The sequence below is a fragment of the Condylura cristata genome, unplaced genomic scaffold (genome assembly GCF_000260355.1).
Source record: "Condylura cristata isolate star-nosed mole 26May11 unplaced genomic scaffold, ConCri1.0 scaffold00007, whole genome shotgun sequence".
In the NCBI taxonomy this organism is placed as follows: domain Eukaryota; kingdom Metazoa; phylum Chordata; class Mammalia; order Eulipotyphla; family Talpidae; genus Condylura; species Condylura cristata.
Genome location: NW_004567108.1, coordinates 42,444,544 through 42,462,138, shown reverse-complemented (window position 1 = coordinate 42,462,138; position 17,595 = coordinate 42,444,544). Strand labels below are relative to the sequence as shown.

Below are 17,595 nucleotides of genomic sequence, written 5' to 3'. Positions count from 1 at the left end.
AAAACCATCTGCAATTTAAATACTTTTTCATTAAAACTCCTGAATTTAGGGAGATGAACATCAAATGGAATGAAAAATGCATAAAAGTAGTCATCAATTTTAAAAGGAAAATATAATGTAGCAATATTATAAGATAATGAAGGATTTTCATAAAAGGTTTGCAAATCAGGTACATTAATATTTATAATGATTATGTCCAGGATATTTTTCACTTGTATTTTTGTTCATACCATTTAAAATACTGAATGAGAAAGTATTGTTTTTAAATTAACAATAGATGGCAGCATGTGTCATATTAAGTATAAAAGGAAAATGGACTATGCTCTTTGATTTGAAAATAATGTTCTTTAATGAAGTAATTCTCAGTGCTTCCATTATCCTTAAATGACAAGATTCTGTGAAGTCTGGGTGAAAAGTGGCCATTCTTTTACTGATGGAAGGCTTCTAATCTTATTCGGGTTGGATCTTCTGGATGTCTCAAAGCAATTCCATTACGCAGGAGCAGTTCAATATAAGGTGGCCAGAAAGAATCACTAATTTTGACATATGGATCATGTGGAACATCAAATAATCTATTTAAAAGAATCTAGGAAAAAATGTCATTCAAAATATATCTTACTTGTGAAAAAATGACCTAACTGTAATAAACAAAACTATTCATCAAATGTTGTCTTTACTCTTTGAGTAACTATATCATAATTTTTGTGTTAACTTAAACAATTTTTTTAAAAGATGGTCATATTAGTGAGTAAAAGCTTTAAAATAAATCTATGTATCTTAATTCGCAAAACATTTCCTAAAAAGTGGCTAAGAGGCATATACAACTCTTCCACTTCTCTTGCGGTAAGAAACTGCTTTAGAAATCTGGTTATAAATTTTCTTAAAAATGAAAATAAGAGGCCCTCCCTGGTGGCGCAGCGGGTTAAAGCACAGCTCTAAGAAGCTAAAGCCACTTCTGCATGAGTTCGATCCCCGCCTGCCCCAGAGGTGACCACATGGTGTGGCAGACGTCTCCTGACCCGCCCTCTGCTCCCCTCAGCAGTGTACTTCATCGATCTGCCTGTTCTGCTCCCCACTCTGTCTCTGATGAAGCACCTCACCGCCCCTGAGCCTCTGGGCCTGTACCCCAGTTCTGTATGTACAAATAAAATAAAGTCTTTAAAAAAAAAAATCTTAAAAATAAAAAAAAATAAGAAATTTAAACACTCAAAAATTATGCACCATATTTTAAATATATATAGATATATATACACACATATCTTAGCATTGTGAGAAAAAGAAATCACCAACTCTATCTCCATCAAAAACACCCCACCTATTTTGAAAAATCTTCAGAACAGTAGTTCTATCATCATTCTCTTCATTTTCATTATGAATATCTTTGGATTCTTTATTAAGGATGTTGGCAAGTCTGAAGTCTTCATACTAAATTACATAGGCTAACATTTCCCAAGCTGTATCCCATAGAATTGGTTTCCTTAAGAATCTTTTTAATCTTGAAAACAGGTTTCTATGGTCAAAGAAGGGGAAGGAATGTCAATGTGCATTGACAACTCCCTTTCCTTCGCAAATCTACTGCATTAGTTAAATTTTTCAAAAAACACAGACTTAAAATTCCTTGAACACTATTGTTCAGTGAAACATTGGAAAATGCTAAATACATATGGATTGCTACCCTATTTCCTCAAAAAATTCCCAGTACCTTCACAAATTACAGAACTTGAATTTAACAGAGTTAAGAGATTCCTCAACAGAACATAATTGGTGGCAGCTCATGGCCTAAACTCCTTATCTCTGAATACCTAGCCAAGGGTTAATTAAAAGACAGTAGTTTAAGTAACATGAAAAAGAAAAAAGCATAATTTATACAAAAATAAAGTATAATCCATAGAAGTATAATCTATAGAAATATAAACCATAGAAGTATAATCTAAGATGCTCTCATTTCAATCATATTTCATAATAATCATTTCATAATGTCAGTACCTCAGCTCTTAAAATGAATTTTCATCTAAAGTTAATTTTCATTAATTATTTCAAGTTTCATATTCTGGTAGAAAAAAGATTTTGTCTCATTTCGTTTAGTTATCATGGCAGAAAAATTAAATATTCATAATTTAGAACAACTACTTCTTTCAATGCAATTTAAATATCAATTTTTAATTTCAAATCTTGAATCACATTAAGTAAAATTGGATACATGCGAGAAATAACTAAATGCTAATAATCCAACTTTATAAAGAACATGCATATTGTATTTACTTTTCACTGAAGTTCAATTTAAATATTGGTTTACTTTTATTATTGATAATGCATTTTGGATACAAAATGGTTTCAAAATCCAAGTTTTACACATTATTTTATGTTATTCTGCTCAAAAAAATTACACATATATTACTCAGTTACTACTTATAATATTTGCTACATATATGACAAATTTTATTCAAAAAAGCTAAGTTCATCCATGAGAAATACTAGTTTCTCAGTTTCAGTATTATCTGGGATAACTAGAATTATGTTAAAATACTCTAACCACAAAAATAATCATTATTTTTATTTTTCTTCTCAAAGCAATAAATTCTATATTAAGATATCATGAGCCATCAAAACTACTTACCTGAATAAAAGTTGAGACTTTAGCAGCCAAATCATAAAGCCACAATGAACAAATCACTTTCTTTTAAATTACACTAGTGACTTTTAAAAGGCACACTAATTGTTAAATAACCTCTTCACACTATATTAATTTCCTCTTTTCCCAATTTACAATGGATTGTTAAATAAAAACCTTCTAAAAAATATTTATTAAATGTTAATTTGGCTTGAGATCAAATACATTTTTTTTAAAAGTCAAAGATATTTACAAAAGAAAGTAATTGTCTAACAGAAAATCTTGGGATTATTCAATACTTAACATTATTTTACAAAAGATGCTGACATTATTTAATGAAAAATTGTGCACAAAATTTCTTCAACTTTGTGGAAAGAATCCTTACACTCACTTACATATTTTATATAGAATACAATGTTGCCAAGTTAAGATTCTACCAGAAAAGATTGGTGTATACCTTAAGAACTAAAGCAGCATGTTTTTCCAAGCTTGTGTAAAATTGTTTAAAAATCACTACTTCAGAGACACCTTCATAGAAAACAACACAAAGTACTTACCTCTAATATTTCATGCAATGTTATCAGCTCCAGAGTTGATTCTTGAATGTTTTTCTTTGACAGAAATATGAATAAAAAATTAACATCTAATTCTGCCAAAAGCAGAATACAGACAATAAAATTACTATTCTTAATTGTAATGGTTAAAAGTAGATTAAAATCAATATTTATAATTAAGTGACTATCAAAATTCTGAGCATAAACAAACTGCACTAAACATTTGGGTTTATAAAAGCAAAGCAAAATTTTTCCAATTTTAAGATAATATATATCAATATATAATGGACAAGTATATTATTCATATTATATACACTCATATAAAAGAAAGTCTAATATTTGAAACCACAAATCAAAATATCACAAACTATGGCATTCCAGACTATATTTATATTTATACAGGAAACTTACTTCCCCAGGGGACTTGTTCATCTTTCTTAAGTTCTTTGTGTGTGTGTATAAAACAGCTGGAGTGCTGGCCAGAGGTGCAGGGGTGAGATGGTGAGAGGATTCACCAAAAATAGAGTGCAGAACAAGTGAATTTACTGAAATACACTGCTAAGAGGACAGTAGAAAAGACAGAAGAGGTGTGTCACGCCATATGTGGGTTAGCTCCCTGACTGGATAGAACTCAAGTGATAGAGATAATACTTAGCCCCTAGGCTACCAGGGAAGCCCTTTCTATAGTTCTTGACAGTTCCTCACGTTAACTCAACTCAACTGGAATAACAGAGAATATATCTCATTCCAATTCTATCCAAAACTTTCTCAAATATTTGAAGCCAACTACTATGAATCCCAAGTCTTCTCCATACTGAGCATCAATCCCTTCTACTATTTTTCATTACCATTGACTTGTCATTGACTTCAGTCCCTCTCATCATGTTTGTTCTGAATTTGCCCTAATTTGCATTTTTTTTAAGATTTATTTATTCATACAGAACTGGGGTACAGGCCAGAGATGCGGAGGGTGAGAGGATTCACCAGAGACAGAGTGGGGTGCAGAACAGGCAGATCGACGAAGTACACTGCTGAGGCGAGCAGCGGGCGGGTCAGGAGAGGTCTGCCACGCCATGTGGTCTCCTCCGGGGGCAGGCGGAATCGAACTCATGCGGAAGTGGCTCAAGCTTCTTTGCGCAGTGCTTTAACCTGCTGCGCCACCAGGGAGGCCCCTAATTTGCATTTTTTTAAATCCAGTCTCCACAATGATCTAAGTATGTTTCCAACAACATACTTGATGAGAGATGAAAAGACCCATTCCCATACTTGTATATGCTGATATTCTAAACATTAAATTTAAGAATTTATTATCTATTTCACCCTGCTGATCTCTGAGCAGACTGTTATCTAAAAATTCAAAATCTTTTTCTATCTATTATCTTCTTTATTACTCAATATGTAAACCCAAGATAATTTATGATCTCTACTAAGTACTTCATGTTATTTGGCCTAGTTCTTGATCCACTGAAAAGTATACCTCACTTATATTATCCAATGTATTTACTATCTAATAACCCTTTTAGTTTCACTATCATTGGCAAACTTTGATGACTGCCTTCAACTTTTTTAACCAAATTACTGTGAAAAATGTTCAACTGAAAAAATTCTTATGAAATTCAAGTCATTTTTAACTCTATTGAGTATAGCTGACAAGGAGAATAAAATATGAACAAAAAATTTAAACATTAGATTTAACATTGGTAACATCATTTTCATGACCAGTGAAATGGTGGGAAGAAAAGTCATATTTAAAAAGCGTGACAGTTTTAAATGAGAAGCTGAAATGTGACCTATTCATTTGGAGGCATTTTGCTATAAAATGAGTAGAATATTCCACTATTAACATGGGTGATGCTATAAGTGTCAGGACAAGAAAAGCTTTTTTTATTTTTTTTTTTCAAGCTTGAAAAATCTGGGCATATTTATAGATTCTGAAATAATTCAAAAAAGAAAAGCAAATGAATAAAGGAGAGAGAAAATAAAGCAGTAAGAATTATGACCTCTCATGAGGTCAACAGGATAGGATCCAGAGGAAAGGGAAAATATTACACTCCTATGATAATATTAACAGGAAATAAAATACATAGTATAGTGCATGTCATTCTAGTTATACTTAGGATTCAATGCTGAATATATGTAAAGCCAAGCTTAGATACATATATTTATTCCTCTATATTATTTCCACCTGTATGTCCCTTAAATTAAATTGATCATGCGCTAAATATTTTTCTAGAAAGCTTTTAAACTTAATTACGTGACAGCTCCATTCATAGACTAGACCAAGTAAATAATGTTATAGTATCTTTGATCTCTTATTTATCTCCTATATCAAATATAACAGAAGGTCTTTCAGTTAACTCCCTAAAATGTATCACATTTTTCAATATTCCCCATTTCAAGTGCTGCCATCCTCAAAATTACCCCAGTATTTCTAAAATGGAATTCAGTAACAATTAATGTTTAGGTTTCCACTTACTGTATTTTACAAGCTAGCTTAAAAATGCAAAAAGAGGCCCTCCCTGGTGGCGCAGCGGGTTAAAGCACTGCACTACAAAGCTTAAGCCACTTCAGCATGAGTTCAATTCCCGCCTGCCCCGGAGGAGTCCACATGGCGAGGCAGACCTCTCCTGACCCGCCCACTGCTTCCCTCAGCAGTGTACTTCGTCGATCTGCCTGTTCTGCTCCCCACTCTGTCTCTGGTGAATCCTCTCACCCTCTGCATCTCTGGCCTGTACCCCAGTTCTATATGAATAAATAAATAAAATCTTAAAAAAAAAAATGCAAAAAGATTCATTCTAAAACATTAAGAAAATATTGGTTTTTCTGTTAAGCACTGTGTTCTCTTCATACCAAATGGAATAGGGTACAAAGTTTGTCTTTTATTTAGAAGGAAGTCCAAGTATGCTCAAGACTCCAGAAACTTAGGAAATGTTATCTGTACCAATGTTCTTACCACTTTCTTACTTGATTTAATTAACAATACAATAGAACAGTGTGATATTCTACATCTCATACTCTATATTCAGATCTCATTGCACTATTTCATGGCAAAGGCAAGAAAGTTAATGTGTCTTCTGAGTGGCTGATAATTAATATGCATGAAACAGATTCTAAAGTCAATGATATTTCCATGTAGGAACATTGTGGAAAATACTGATATTTTCTTGATTAAAGCTGTGGAGAGTTAATGAAGCATAATGAATAGGGAAGAAGTCTGTAGCTATACAATCACACAGGAAAGTTGGTACCTATTCAGTAATACAAAGCCCTCAGTCAGTCTCAGGAGAGGTGTAATGACTATGCAAAATTTCCAACATTGAGACAGAGAGGCTAAGCCCTTCTAATCATTTACAGTCCAGTAACTGGCTGAGTCCACCTATAAGGAAAGGAATTTTTCTTTAGAGAGGTAATTCACTTTGACTAAAGTCTATTTTTCAAGGGAGATTCAACTGTAAAAAGGCAATAACCACATTCCCATCTCACTAACTCCTTTACAGAGTTCAATAAATTATTTTTAAAAGCTGTATTTACATTATCATATAAATACAATATAAAAAACATTTAATTCTAGCTTGCTTCTAATTTTTCAGTAAATATACTGTGATACTGCTACACATGTATCTTTGTAAGTGTATCTTTGGAATGTATTATAAACATACAAAATATATTAGAGAATTTATATTTGAACCATGTAAAACAAGTTCATATATGAAAATATACATGAATGTCTTCTCCAAAACTTACCTTTTTCTTTTTAACCCTTCTATCAGGGAGAGGAAAATGGTCTTCTAGAAACTCACCCATGGTAAACAATAGTTTTTTCTTATATTCCTTTATGTCACTCATTTTAGTTTTCAGCTCATTAAAGATTCTAATAGAATTTAAAAAATTAAAGAGAAATATTTCACTGGTGAATATATAATTATATATAGCTGATTACTCAAAGCTAATCATAAACATTGTTCAAACCAACTAACGGTCTTCATGAAAGCAATAGTCTGTTTAACATGTAGGGAAACTAAAGGTACAATCAACTCAGTTCACTGATAAAAGCTTGTGCAGCTAACAGTTGGCAGAAGTTAGGGTAAGCCTCATGATTTCTAGTAAAAATTTATATTTTCAGATATGTATTTCATGTAACATAAAAGAAAAACTTTTTTTTTCTATTTTCCTGGACATGAACTACCTTGATTCAGAAAAGGTGACAGTCTCATGTTTCAAGTCATTGTATAGTACATTAAGAGAGTCCAGTATCTGCTGCTGTTCATTCAACCACTGTTGTTCCCTATAAACATGGAAAAACAAAACAAAGAAATAGAAAGCACTGACACTAATTCAACCAGTATCAATGATTAACAGTAATTACAATGCAAATATACCTTTCCAGGTCTTCTTTTAACTTTTGATTCTTTGACTGAACAGTAGATAGTACCAATTCAAGATCATGTCTCAATTTTTGGAACTAGAACAAAATAATTCAAATTAATTGTTTAGAATATGATCTTATAAACAGTTGTATATCTTCATAATAGTAAAATTTGCATACAGGCCTAAGAGATATTCAAATATTTATGAAGATATCCTAGAAAAAAGCATTTGAAAGGTAAATATATTAACAGGTACCAAGTGTTTGTAATGTCTGTTAAATTTAAAAAAATAGGAAGGGGCTCTAAACAACCTATTTTACTTTCATATTGAAAGGCGACTTCATTGAGATCTTTCAGAAATAAGGTACATCATGTCTCTTCTAAGGAGATCATACAAGAACAAAAAAATGAGTATCATTCATTCAACAAATATTTACTGAACTGTTAATGACTCCCAGGCATTGTTATCAACATCAGGATTGCTAAGGGGAATAGCATCTCTTAACACCCAAACTAGTGTCCTGAGTTCAGACCCTCAACAGTTTAATGATGTCATACTACATAACTCCAGTTTTCAGGAATGTAGTAAAAAAATAGCTACTTGGTTAAAAAGAAAGAGAGAAAGGAAGGTTGAACAGTCTGTGATTGACCCTGTTCTTTAGCTCCACATGAGATTCTAAATTTGTAGTACCAGTTTCATATAAAACAGCCTTTCCTCAATTCACATAATCTTTTTTCACAATTTCTGTCTCTAACACATAGATCTCTTTCCATACTTGTTTAAAATTCTGATTTGCTTCTGCCTTATGCCTTATACTTTGACCTGCCATTTGAGACTATATGGATCAACCAGAGAGGATAATGTCAAGCAATGTAAGTCAGGAAAAAGACAAATACCAAAGTTTCACTTCATATTCAATAAAACAAAAGGTCACACAAAACTATACCAATAACCAACCCCTGACATTTGACTGCAAAGTAAAGGCAACCAGAAGGGATGGGTCGAATGAGCATAGTGGAGGATTTATCAGGGTTTTGGTAGTGGGCCTGATATGAAAGCATATATTTGTAGAGATTTGAGCCTATAATCCCAAAAATAAATGATGATATAAATCAACATTACCTCAATTGAAAAAAAATTTCGACATTCTGCTCAATAAAACACATAAAATTTAAAATTAATTTGATTTTAAAGTGATTTCATCCTACTTCTAATGTCATGAACTTACCCAAGAAACTTATAATTATAAATTATTTGGAGTGACCAAAAGTCCATTTAGTAGCTTACCTCTTCTTTTCCTAATGTTGTCAAAAATTCTTCACTCAGTGGAATTACTATAGAACAAAACAAACAAAATTACACATGTATTTAGTTAGTATTCCAAAATCAAGAATTAAATTTTACAACTTTTAATTATTTTCCTCTTAAAGTATATAAAGCTTTTTATGACTACTGTATGCTTTTCATGAATTTATTTTTATTTAACATCTTTACAAACATAATTTTAGATAAATGGGATTATACTTAATCACACTTTAGTTTTAGTGCAACTTTCCTTTATTTTGTTTTCCAAACACCTCGAAAGAAAAATTAATAATCTTTACCATATTCCTGAAATATTTCTTTCCATAGTCATGACCCTATGTAAACATACATACACACATTTTCCATAAAATTGAGTTTTATTCAGCCTTTAAAAGGGAGAAATACTGACACATGCTACAACATGGATGAACCTTGTAGACACTATATTAACTGAAATAAGCCAGTTACAGAAAGTCAAATACTGCATGATTTCATTTACATGATGTATCTAGAGTAGCCAAACTCACAGAACAGCAGAATGGTGACTGTCAGGAAATGTAATGAACAGAAAAAGTAAGGTGTAGTTTAATGGGAGTTTCAGGTTTGCAAGATGAAAATATTCTATAGAATGGCTGAACAACAGTAATATTTTTTACAGTATTGAATTGAACACTTGTATGTAGTTAAGACACTAAATTTATGTATATTTTGGCACACTTAGAAATTAAAACTTAGGGCCATCCCTGGTGGCACAATGGGTTAAAGCACAGCACTATGAAGCTAGTCGAAGCCACTGAGGCATGAGTTCAAGAAGCCACTGCAGCATGAGTTTGATTCCTGCCCAGGGAGGTGATCCACATGCATGACAGACCTCTCCTGTCCTGCCAGCTGCTCCCCTCAAAGGTTGTATTTCAATCAAGCCGCCTGTTCTGCTCCCCACTCTGTTTTGGAGAAGTCTCTCAACCCTGCACCTCTGATCTGTACCTCAGTTCTTGTATGCATAAATAAATAAATCTTTTTAAAAAAGGAACTTAAAACTTAAAAAAAAAAAAAAAACCTTAGGGAGTCAAGTTGACTATAACAAAAGATCTAATATTCATGTCATTAGAATCCTAGGAAAGAAATTTGAGGGTGAAACAAAAAAAAAATAGTTCAAGAAAAGAAAGTTAAAAGTTTTTCCAAATTTTGTCATATATAAATCTACATGTTTAAGAATTTGAATAAACTGCATAAAGGATAGACCCAGAAAAATCCATGCCAAGATACATAATAATTAAACTTCTGACAGCTAAAGACAAAGAAAAATCTGCAAAACAATGAAAGAAAAATAGTGCCTTCCTATTGGAGGAAAAACAGTTAAGTATGGCAGCATATTTCTTTTCAGTAGCCACGGAGGCAGGAGAAAGAGGCACAACTTCATAGAGTGATATAAGAAAACAATACTCCTAAATTACCTATCCAGTAAGAATATCCTTCAAGGAAAAAAAAAATTAAGACATTCTCAGAAGAAAAATTAAGACAATCTGTCACCAGAAGTTCCCTAGAAAACTGTTAAATGAAGTTCTTGAAACAAAAACATTGAAAGAAGGAATCTGGAAACATCAGAAATAATGTAAAGAGCAAAAATGTAAAATGAAGCTACCATCACAAGGAAATTATTCTGCCAGCATCTTGAGGTGGCTTGGAAGTACATTTCTTTCCTGTTAAAACTCTGATGAGAATCTTTCACTGTAACCTCAAGACCACAAAGCTTTCTCAAAGCCAGCTATGCTATGCCTAGACTCCTGATTTACAGAAATTGAGATCATAAATGCATGCTGTTTTCTTCAGCTACCCCAAAAAATTCAAAACAAGGCAAGAAAAGATGATAATGGTGAGTTTACTGAGTTCAGTTATTATTCTCTTACTTTCCTTTTAAATTAGAAAATTCCTGCAATTAAAAAATAACCTACATTAAGAGGTGAAAACCTATTATAATAATCTAACGGGTTTTATGATAGGGCCTAAAAAATAAATCTGTGACAGTAGGGTTCAGTATTTAATATCGAGCAGTATGTAAATTATGAATAAGAAAAATCTAGAAGAACTACTAAATGTATGGCTAATAAATCGATTTCACTTAATGGGTCAGGAAATAGAGATCAACTCATGAATCTGAGACATCTACAGAATGTTTTTTTTTTTTAAATGTCTAGAAGGGAGAAATATATAAGTGTGATATTATAGAAGTCCCATTTGGATACAGAGATTTAAAAGTTGTTAAAAAAAATTGTGTCCTTCCCCAAGTATGTAAGATGAAGCCCTAACACCTTTCTGATTGTTCTAGCATTTGGGTCTCTAAAAGGGATTTAGGTTAAAATGAGATCTTTAGGTTAAACCTACTTCAGTATGGCTGATGTCTTATTAGATTATGGAGACAGACACAGAAGCGTGAGGATTCAGGGGGAAGATAGTAATCTATAAGAATATATCATGCTGGACTAGCATACAAAATGAAAAGCTGAAAGAACTAAGAACAGTTCTCTGGAGAACACCAGCATTTTAACAGCTGAGTATGAGCAGTTTTTTAGATGCTCAAAATAATACTGAGTAAGCAACAGGATATACAGATTAGTGCAAATGAAAATCACAATTGTGTATATATATGTTGCAAGTGCTAAAATTAAAAATACCAGGTTGTAGGAAGATGTGGAACAATGGTGGACAAAGGCATGAACACAGTAATTAAAACTAAGAATGCAGATAAAATATTCTAGGTAAGGAACTAGGGAAAATAAGAATCCCAAGACCTGAAAAAGAGAATAATAAGCCCACAATGGAGACTAAGGGGAGTGCAGATGTTTAAAGGAAACAGAGGAAGTAGAAGAATGGATAAGGGAGGCATTAAATAGAAAAAAAAAAAAGAGGGTCCAATTCATATGAACACTAAGTACAGACATACATACAGTATAGAAATGTAGACTTTCCTAAGTGGTTATTTAAACTGCATCTGTTTAAACCTTCTACTTCTCAACTAAAGGCAAACATAGAATTAGCCTCATTGAACAGAGGATATTATAATCTATATGACCCTTTGTAAATAAATATCTAAAATATCTAAAACTTTTCTATTATATAAGTTTCATTCACTAAGAGACAATGTAGTTTCTACCCAGCACATAAGACTATGAAGATAAAATGAGGGCTCTAATAATTCTTCATAATCAAGGTTACTATCCCTAATGTGAGACAGACACATTCCTTTATAATAAACACAAAATAATGGTGCAAAAAAAGGAAAATGAGGTGGCTTCCTAATAGCAATGGAATTTGGTCAATTTCGAAAAGGCTAGAAGGATATTATAATTCTTGTGATCATTAAATTAATTTGTCATTAGCTCTTCTATAAAAATGTAAATTTAAAAGCATGAGTCTTACTTTCAGGAGTTTCTTTCTGCCATTGACTAAGTTCAGCCGTCAAACATTTCACTTGCATAATTAATAAGGATAGCTATAAAAACAGTAAAAAAATCATATCTTGTAGAATATTCAGTCATTTATAGATGAAAGTAAGCAATTTTCAATACTTTAGAGCTCTTAAAGCAAATGACATGTCTAATAGCCCTTAAAACCACACAAAAAATCATCACTCTAAGAAATTTGCTTTATACAATACTAATTATGTTCATAAATTGCCTATTATATCAGTGATAGAATATTAAAAAAATGGTAAATTCTGCACTATCATTCAACCCAAAATAAAAGAACCTAACTAAGCATGTTAAGTTTATATACTAAACATGTAATTCTTTAAAAAAAACTAGATATCCTTTCTTGTCAACACATTTGCTTCCCAATTGTTCTTTTTCTTTTGTATGCCTTTCAGGTGAACTGTTACTGTTTTTAGCTAACTAGGTAAATACAAATTTAAATATAAAAGAGGATAATTTAAAATGAGACAAGTTCCACAAGTCACCCATAAAAACCAACTTTACAACACAATAATTTGTAAATTATGTACCCCATCATCCTTTTCCTTTGTTAATTTCCTTTGTTAATCTCACTGTAAATTTCCTTTGTTAATTTTCCTTTGTTAATCTCATCTCATCCATGTTTATGACTATACACTGAGTCCTGTGAATCCTCCTAAAGAATCAACATGGGAGTAAATTTGAGCTCTCAACAAAATAGAAAACCACATATTTTTGATTCTTTGGAATAAGCAAAGTTATTATTGCTTATCTGAGGATACTAAACATTGACAACTACATGAGCATGTCACTCCAAAACAATGTTTGGCTCATTGTATGAAAATCATACAGGAAATCTATAAGCCTTATCAGTGATTCTGACTCTATAGGGCTCAATTTCTAGAACCATATTCACCAAGGAAATCAGATTATAGTTTATTTACTGTATTAAGCATTTCTAAATATAATATTCAATTTTACCCTGTACAACTGATCATTTTTTTAAACGAGACATTTAATTCTTTATCATCAATTTTAAGATTAAATATCTTGTGGAACAGGCACTCTCAAAAGTGACAGCTTAGTTTTTTTTCTTTGCCCCATCTGTCTCTTTCTCGTTTTTTACTGTTTTATTATAGCATAGTTTTTTTTTCCCCCATAGTATTATAATCCATTAAGATCATTATTCCTTTTGGTGCTTACATACTAACACATTTGCACAGCAGGAGAATCTTCTATCAATAGCCGTATCTTTGATATTCTCCTACCAGTTCTAGAAAATTTTCATTGGAATCAAATTTATTTTTCACTTTGCAACTAGAATTCTTCATTAAAACATTTTAAAATTTTATGACTAAATACATATAATTTTTTTTGAATGTATATTGCCTAGATGTTAATTATTTGCCCCAAGCTTCCACTGTCCATAGACTGCAGTCTCAGAGCTTTTCTTACACTTTTATAGCATGTGGAACTTATGTTATCTGATTTTATTTTTTCCTAATGGATATATACTTGTACAACAGGTTAGAACTCTCTCTAATATTTTAAATTCTTACACTCACCAATTGGTATATTCCTAAGCCAATTCCACAATTATTTGATTATTATTTAAAAAAAAAATTTTAATCTCTTTTCAAAAGCTAGAATAAATTAGTTAAGATAAAATAAGTAAAATAGGCCCTCCCTTGTGGCCCAGCACAGCAGATTAAAGCACAATACTCAGAAGTTAAAAGCCACTTCAGCTTGAGTTCGATCCCCGCCCCTGAGGTGATCCACGTGGCGCCACAGACCTCATCTGACCTGCCAGCTGCTCCCCTCAGCATTGTACTTCATCATTCTGCTGGTCCTACTCCCCACTCTATCTCTAGTGAATCCTCTCACTGTACCTGTGTGGCCCGTACCCCAGTTTTATAGGCATAAATAAATAAATCTTTAAAAATTAATAACTGTAGTTTCCTCACCTAACACAAAGCAGGACAGTCTCTGTTCTAATTTTTAACAATGCATTATAGTAATAGTCAATGAGTGAGTCACTTAATATTTAAATGTATATGTAGCTATTAAAAGATAAAGAATAAAGTATTCTTATTTTTTATTATAGCTTATTCAAAAAGTATTCATAATACTACCAACTCTTCAACTACAAACAATAGAGAAATTTCCAAATGACTAAATATACAGATATTAGTAAAACTATTATACTTGGGAGAAACAAGATACATTTCTTATGCAAAACACAATTAATTTCACTTATCTATTTTTAGGAAGAAAAAATAATTTCATACCTGAGAATTTGAATCATTGAGTGTCTCAGTTCCAACAAGGGATAATTTATTCTGACACTTGGTTTAAAAAGCAAAGAAAAGCAAGTTATACACAATAATCCACAGATAATTACTTTCTCCTCTACATTGTACCAATATAATAAATCAAAATACAAATGTATGATAAGAAAAGTTTGCTTCAATTCCTCACTTTCTTAAACAAAAGGATCAGGCAAGTCCCAAGGTTAAGTATATCACATGTAAAAGAGGATACTAGATGCTACACAGAATGAAAATTCAAAAATGAGTACAAAAATAAGAAAAAAGAACAAAGATTAGTAGTTACGTGGAATAGAAATTAGATACAGTGGGGTAAGCAAGTAAAAGGGCATTATAGGAAAGAAAAAAGGTAGCTAATATCTTAAGAAAATAAGGCCTTTAGAGAACATTGTTCCTGTGCAATTAAAAAAAAAGTTCAGTCATTAATAGTGATTAAATCTGAAAGGTAAAAACAGGAAATTTAAGTTTTATTTGAGCTTATTTCTACCTACAGTATTTTTCTACAAAAAATTTTAAAGTCATTTTTAAACTAAAGGATCTATACTAAAAAAATAGAAGCAAAGAAGTGGATTGAATTATATAAATTATCTTAAAAATACATGGAAAAAATAAGATACCAAGAATTTATGATAAAAAACTGAAAAAAAGGAAAAATCCACTAATCTGCCCTAACCTGAAACTTTACTAGGAAAAATAGGATTATAAAAAATGGCCATCAATATATCATACATTATACTACTTTAAGTAGAACAAAATTTTACCAACACACTATAATGTACCCAAAGGAGTTCTACCTAATTTAGAAATTGTATATACATTTCAAAGTGAGTATTTCCTAAATTATGTTTTCATGCAAACTCCTTAATTATGTGTTCCCCACACTTCTATAGTTATCTTGGGGAACACCACCACCAGCCACCAATGATCAGAACCAGAAACTTAGAGCTATTCATAATTCCCCCCACTTCACAATTAACCTCCAAATGGAAACTTCCTTACTATCTCTTGAGTCTACTCTTTCTCTATGTGCACTGACAGAATTTAGCACTTTGGTACACCTTGCCAGGGTCATTACTACAGCCTCCTAAATACCTTTCTACCTATAGGTTCACTCTTAACAAATTATTTTCTTCAAAACCACATGACTAACTTGCACTGTCTATTCCAGCATGTTACCTGGTGTTTTTACTCTTTTAATGGATTATAGTACATACTAACAAATTCTGTCATGTTCTTCCTTCTACAAGTTTGTCTCTCCTAATTTACATAAAATATAATATGATACTTAGATTTCTCTAAATTCTCCCAATCTTATATATTTTGTTCTTTCTGTTTGGCATATTTCCCCCAAAGTGACAGGCTAACTTCTGTTTATTCTTTACAATAAAGTCAATTATTTGCTCTCTTAAAAGCTACCCTCGACCCCTTTGCTCCTGTTTTGCACTCCTCCTAAGTACAGTCTGTGCAATTCTTCCAGATTACATTATACTGAAGAAAATACATTATACTACATTGTAACATAACATAATAGCTACTGCTTCCATTAACTGATAATCTCTCTTAAGCAGGAATTGTCATATGTTCTTTCTAAAGTTCAACTATTACAAAATTTCTTGAACGAATGCTTATAGGTCTAAAAACTGTACAAATATTTACCATATAACTACGTTTGGGAGTCAGCATAATTCTTTCTTTCCTAAGTCTCCTACTGAAGTTGAATTAAATTGGGGCATCCCTGAGGGCACTGGGGTTAAAGTCTTAGCACTGTCAATCTATCACCACCCACTGAGGTCTGAGTTCTAACTGACCAGTGAGTTAACCATGGAGCTGACCCATATAGCAGAGGACCTCTCCTGTCTGCCCTCTTCTCCCCTCAGCAGTGTATTTCAGTAGATCTGCCTGCTCTGTTCCCACTCTGTGCCTGACATTCCTCTCACTCCCTGCATGTCTGGCCAATACCCCAATTCTCACATGCATAAATAAATAAAAATAATCTTTAAAATTGAATTAAATAATATATTTATTGACATACCACTTATTTCTTGATACTTACTTCCTCCATATCTTTCCACATGCCTTCACATTCTTTGATAAGTTCCTCTTCAACATCTCTAACATCTTCCACATCTGTAGTACTATCTGGATCTAAATCTTGCTGATTCACTGACATGTGCCTTGTAATTTTCTTAACCTTATTAGAAAAGCTAAAATAAAGTGATTCATTAGAGAATGGTTATTGAACACCTATAAATGCCAACTAGTCACTTAGAATTTAAAGATGTAGTGACGAACAAAATAGGCCCAAATATAAGGAAAACAGAAAATAAGCTATGCATGTATGTGTGACACACACATATACATATACATATACATATACATATACATATACATATACATATCATACTGGACTATATCAAGTTATTCACGAGCACTATGGTAACAAGTAAGGCAGGCAAGAACCACAAGAAATGCTAAGGCAGGGACAATGTAATTTTACATAAGGCAGTCGTGTAAAGTCACTCAGAAATACACAATTGAGAAAACCATGAGAGTTAAGGAAGTAAGATAAAGAAATATTTAGGGGGAGAGGCTCCAGGTTGAGAGAACCACAAGCACATCCAACCACAACCGCTGGCCTTCCCTTGGGGGCAGGAATGTGAATACTGTGTTTCCAGAGCAATAAAGTGTACAGAGTGATTTGAGCTGAGCTAGTAATGCAGTTAACACATGGTGAGAGCAGCAATGCACTACACAGGCAATTTTAAGCATTTAGGCTTACTCATGTAATTAAGGATTTTGAAGGCCAGGACTCGAGACCCGGTTGGTCGTGGGATAGCTACTCCACCCTGGGACAGCCAGGTAGAAGCCGCGGCAAATTTCAAAGGTTACCGTGCCCTTCCCAGCACCCCTCTCACCACCTACGAGCCAGAGACTTCAGGAGTCCTCAGCCGAACGTTGTACAGGTTTCCCCGCCCACAACC

The 17,595-nt window shown here is 32.5% G+C and overlaps 2 protein-coding genes across 3 annotated transcripts in view; one reads left to right on the top strand and one right to left on the bottom strand.

The window, feature by feature from the left end:
- Positions 1 to 286: 286 nt before the first annotated feature.
- Positions 287 to 17,595, bottom strand: CENPK (centromere protein K). 2 transcript variants are annotated; one of them, XM_004678266.2, is made up of 10 exons: positions 17,537 to 17,595; positions 16,668 to 16,818; positions 14,576 to 14,632; positions 12,256 to 12,328; positions 8,821 to 8,867; positions 7,545 to 7,627; positions 7,352 to 7,450; positions 6,910 to 7,036; positions 3,169 to 3,222; positions 287 to 586 (listed from the first exon to the last, which is right to left on the bottom strand). In XM_004678266.2, the coding sequence occupies exons 2-10, from the start codon at positions 16,782 to 16,784 to the stop codon at positions 428 to 430; spliced, it is 816 nt and encodes a 271-aa protein (XP_004678323.1). In that variant the 5' UTR covers positions 16,785 to 16,818; positions 17,537 to 17,595; the 3' UTR covers positions 287 to 427. The 2 variants fall into 2 exon arrangements, with proteins under 2 accessions (XP_004678323.1, XP_012577312.1); XM_012721858.1 differs by lacking the exon at positions 17,537 to 17,595 and adding an exon at positions 17,394 to 17,469.
- Positions 10,691 to 17,595, top strand: part of PPWD1 (peptidylprolyl isomerase domain and WD repeat containing 1) — a 35,712-nt gene continuing 28,807 nt past the window's right edge. The window contains exon 1 of the mRNA XM_012721856.1: positions 10,691 to 10,711. The gene's annotated coding sequence lies outside the window, so the exon portion shown is untranslated. The remainder of the gene's footprint in view (positions 10,712 to 17,595) is intronic.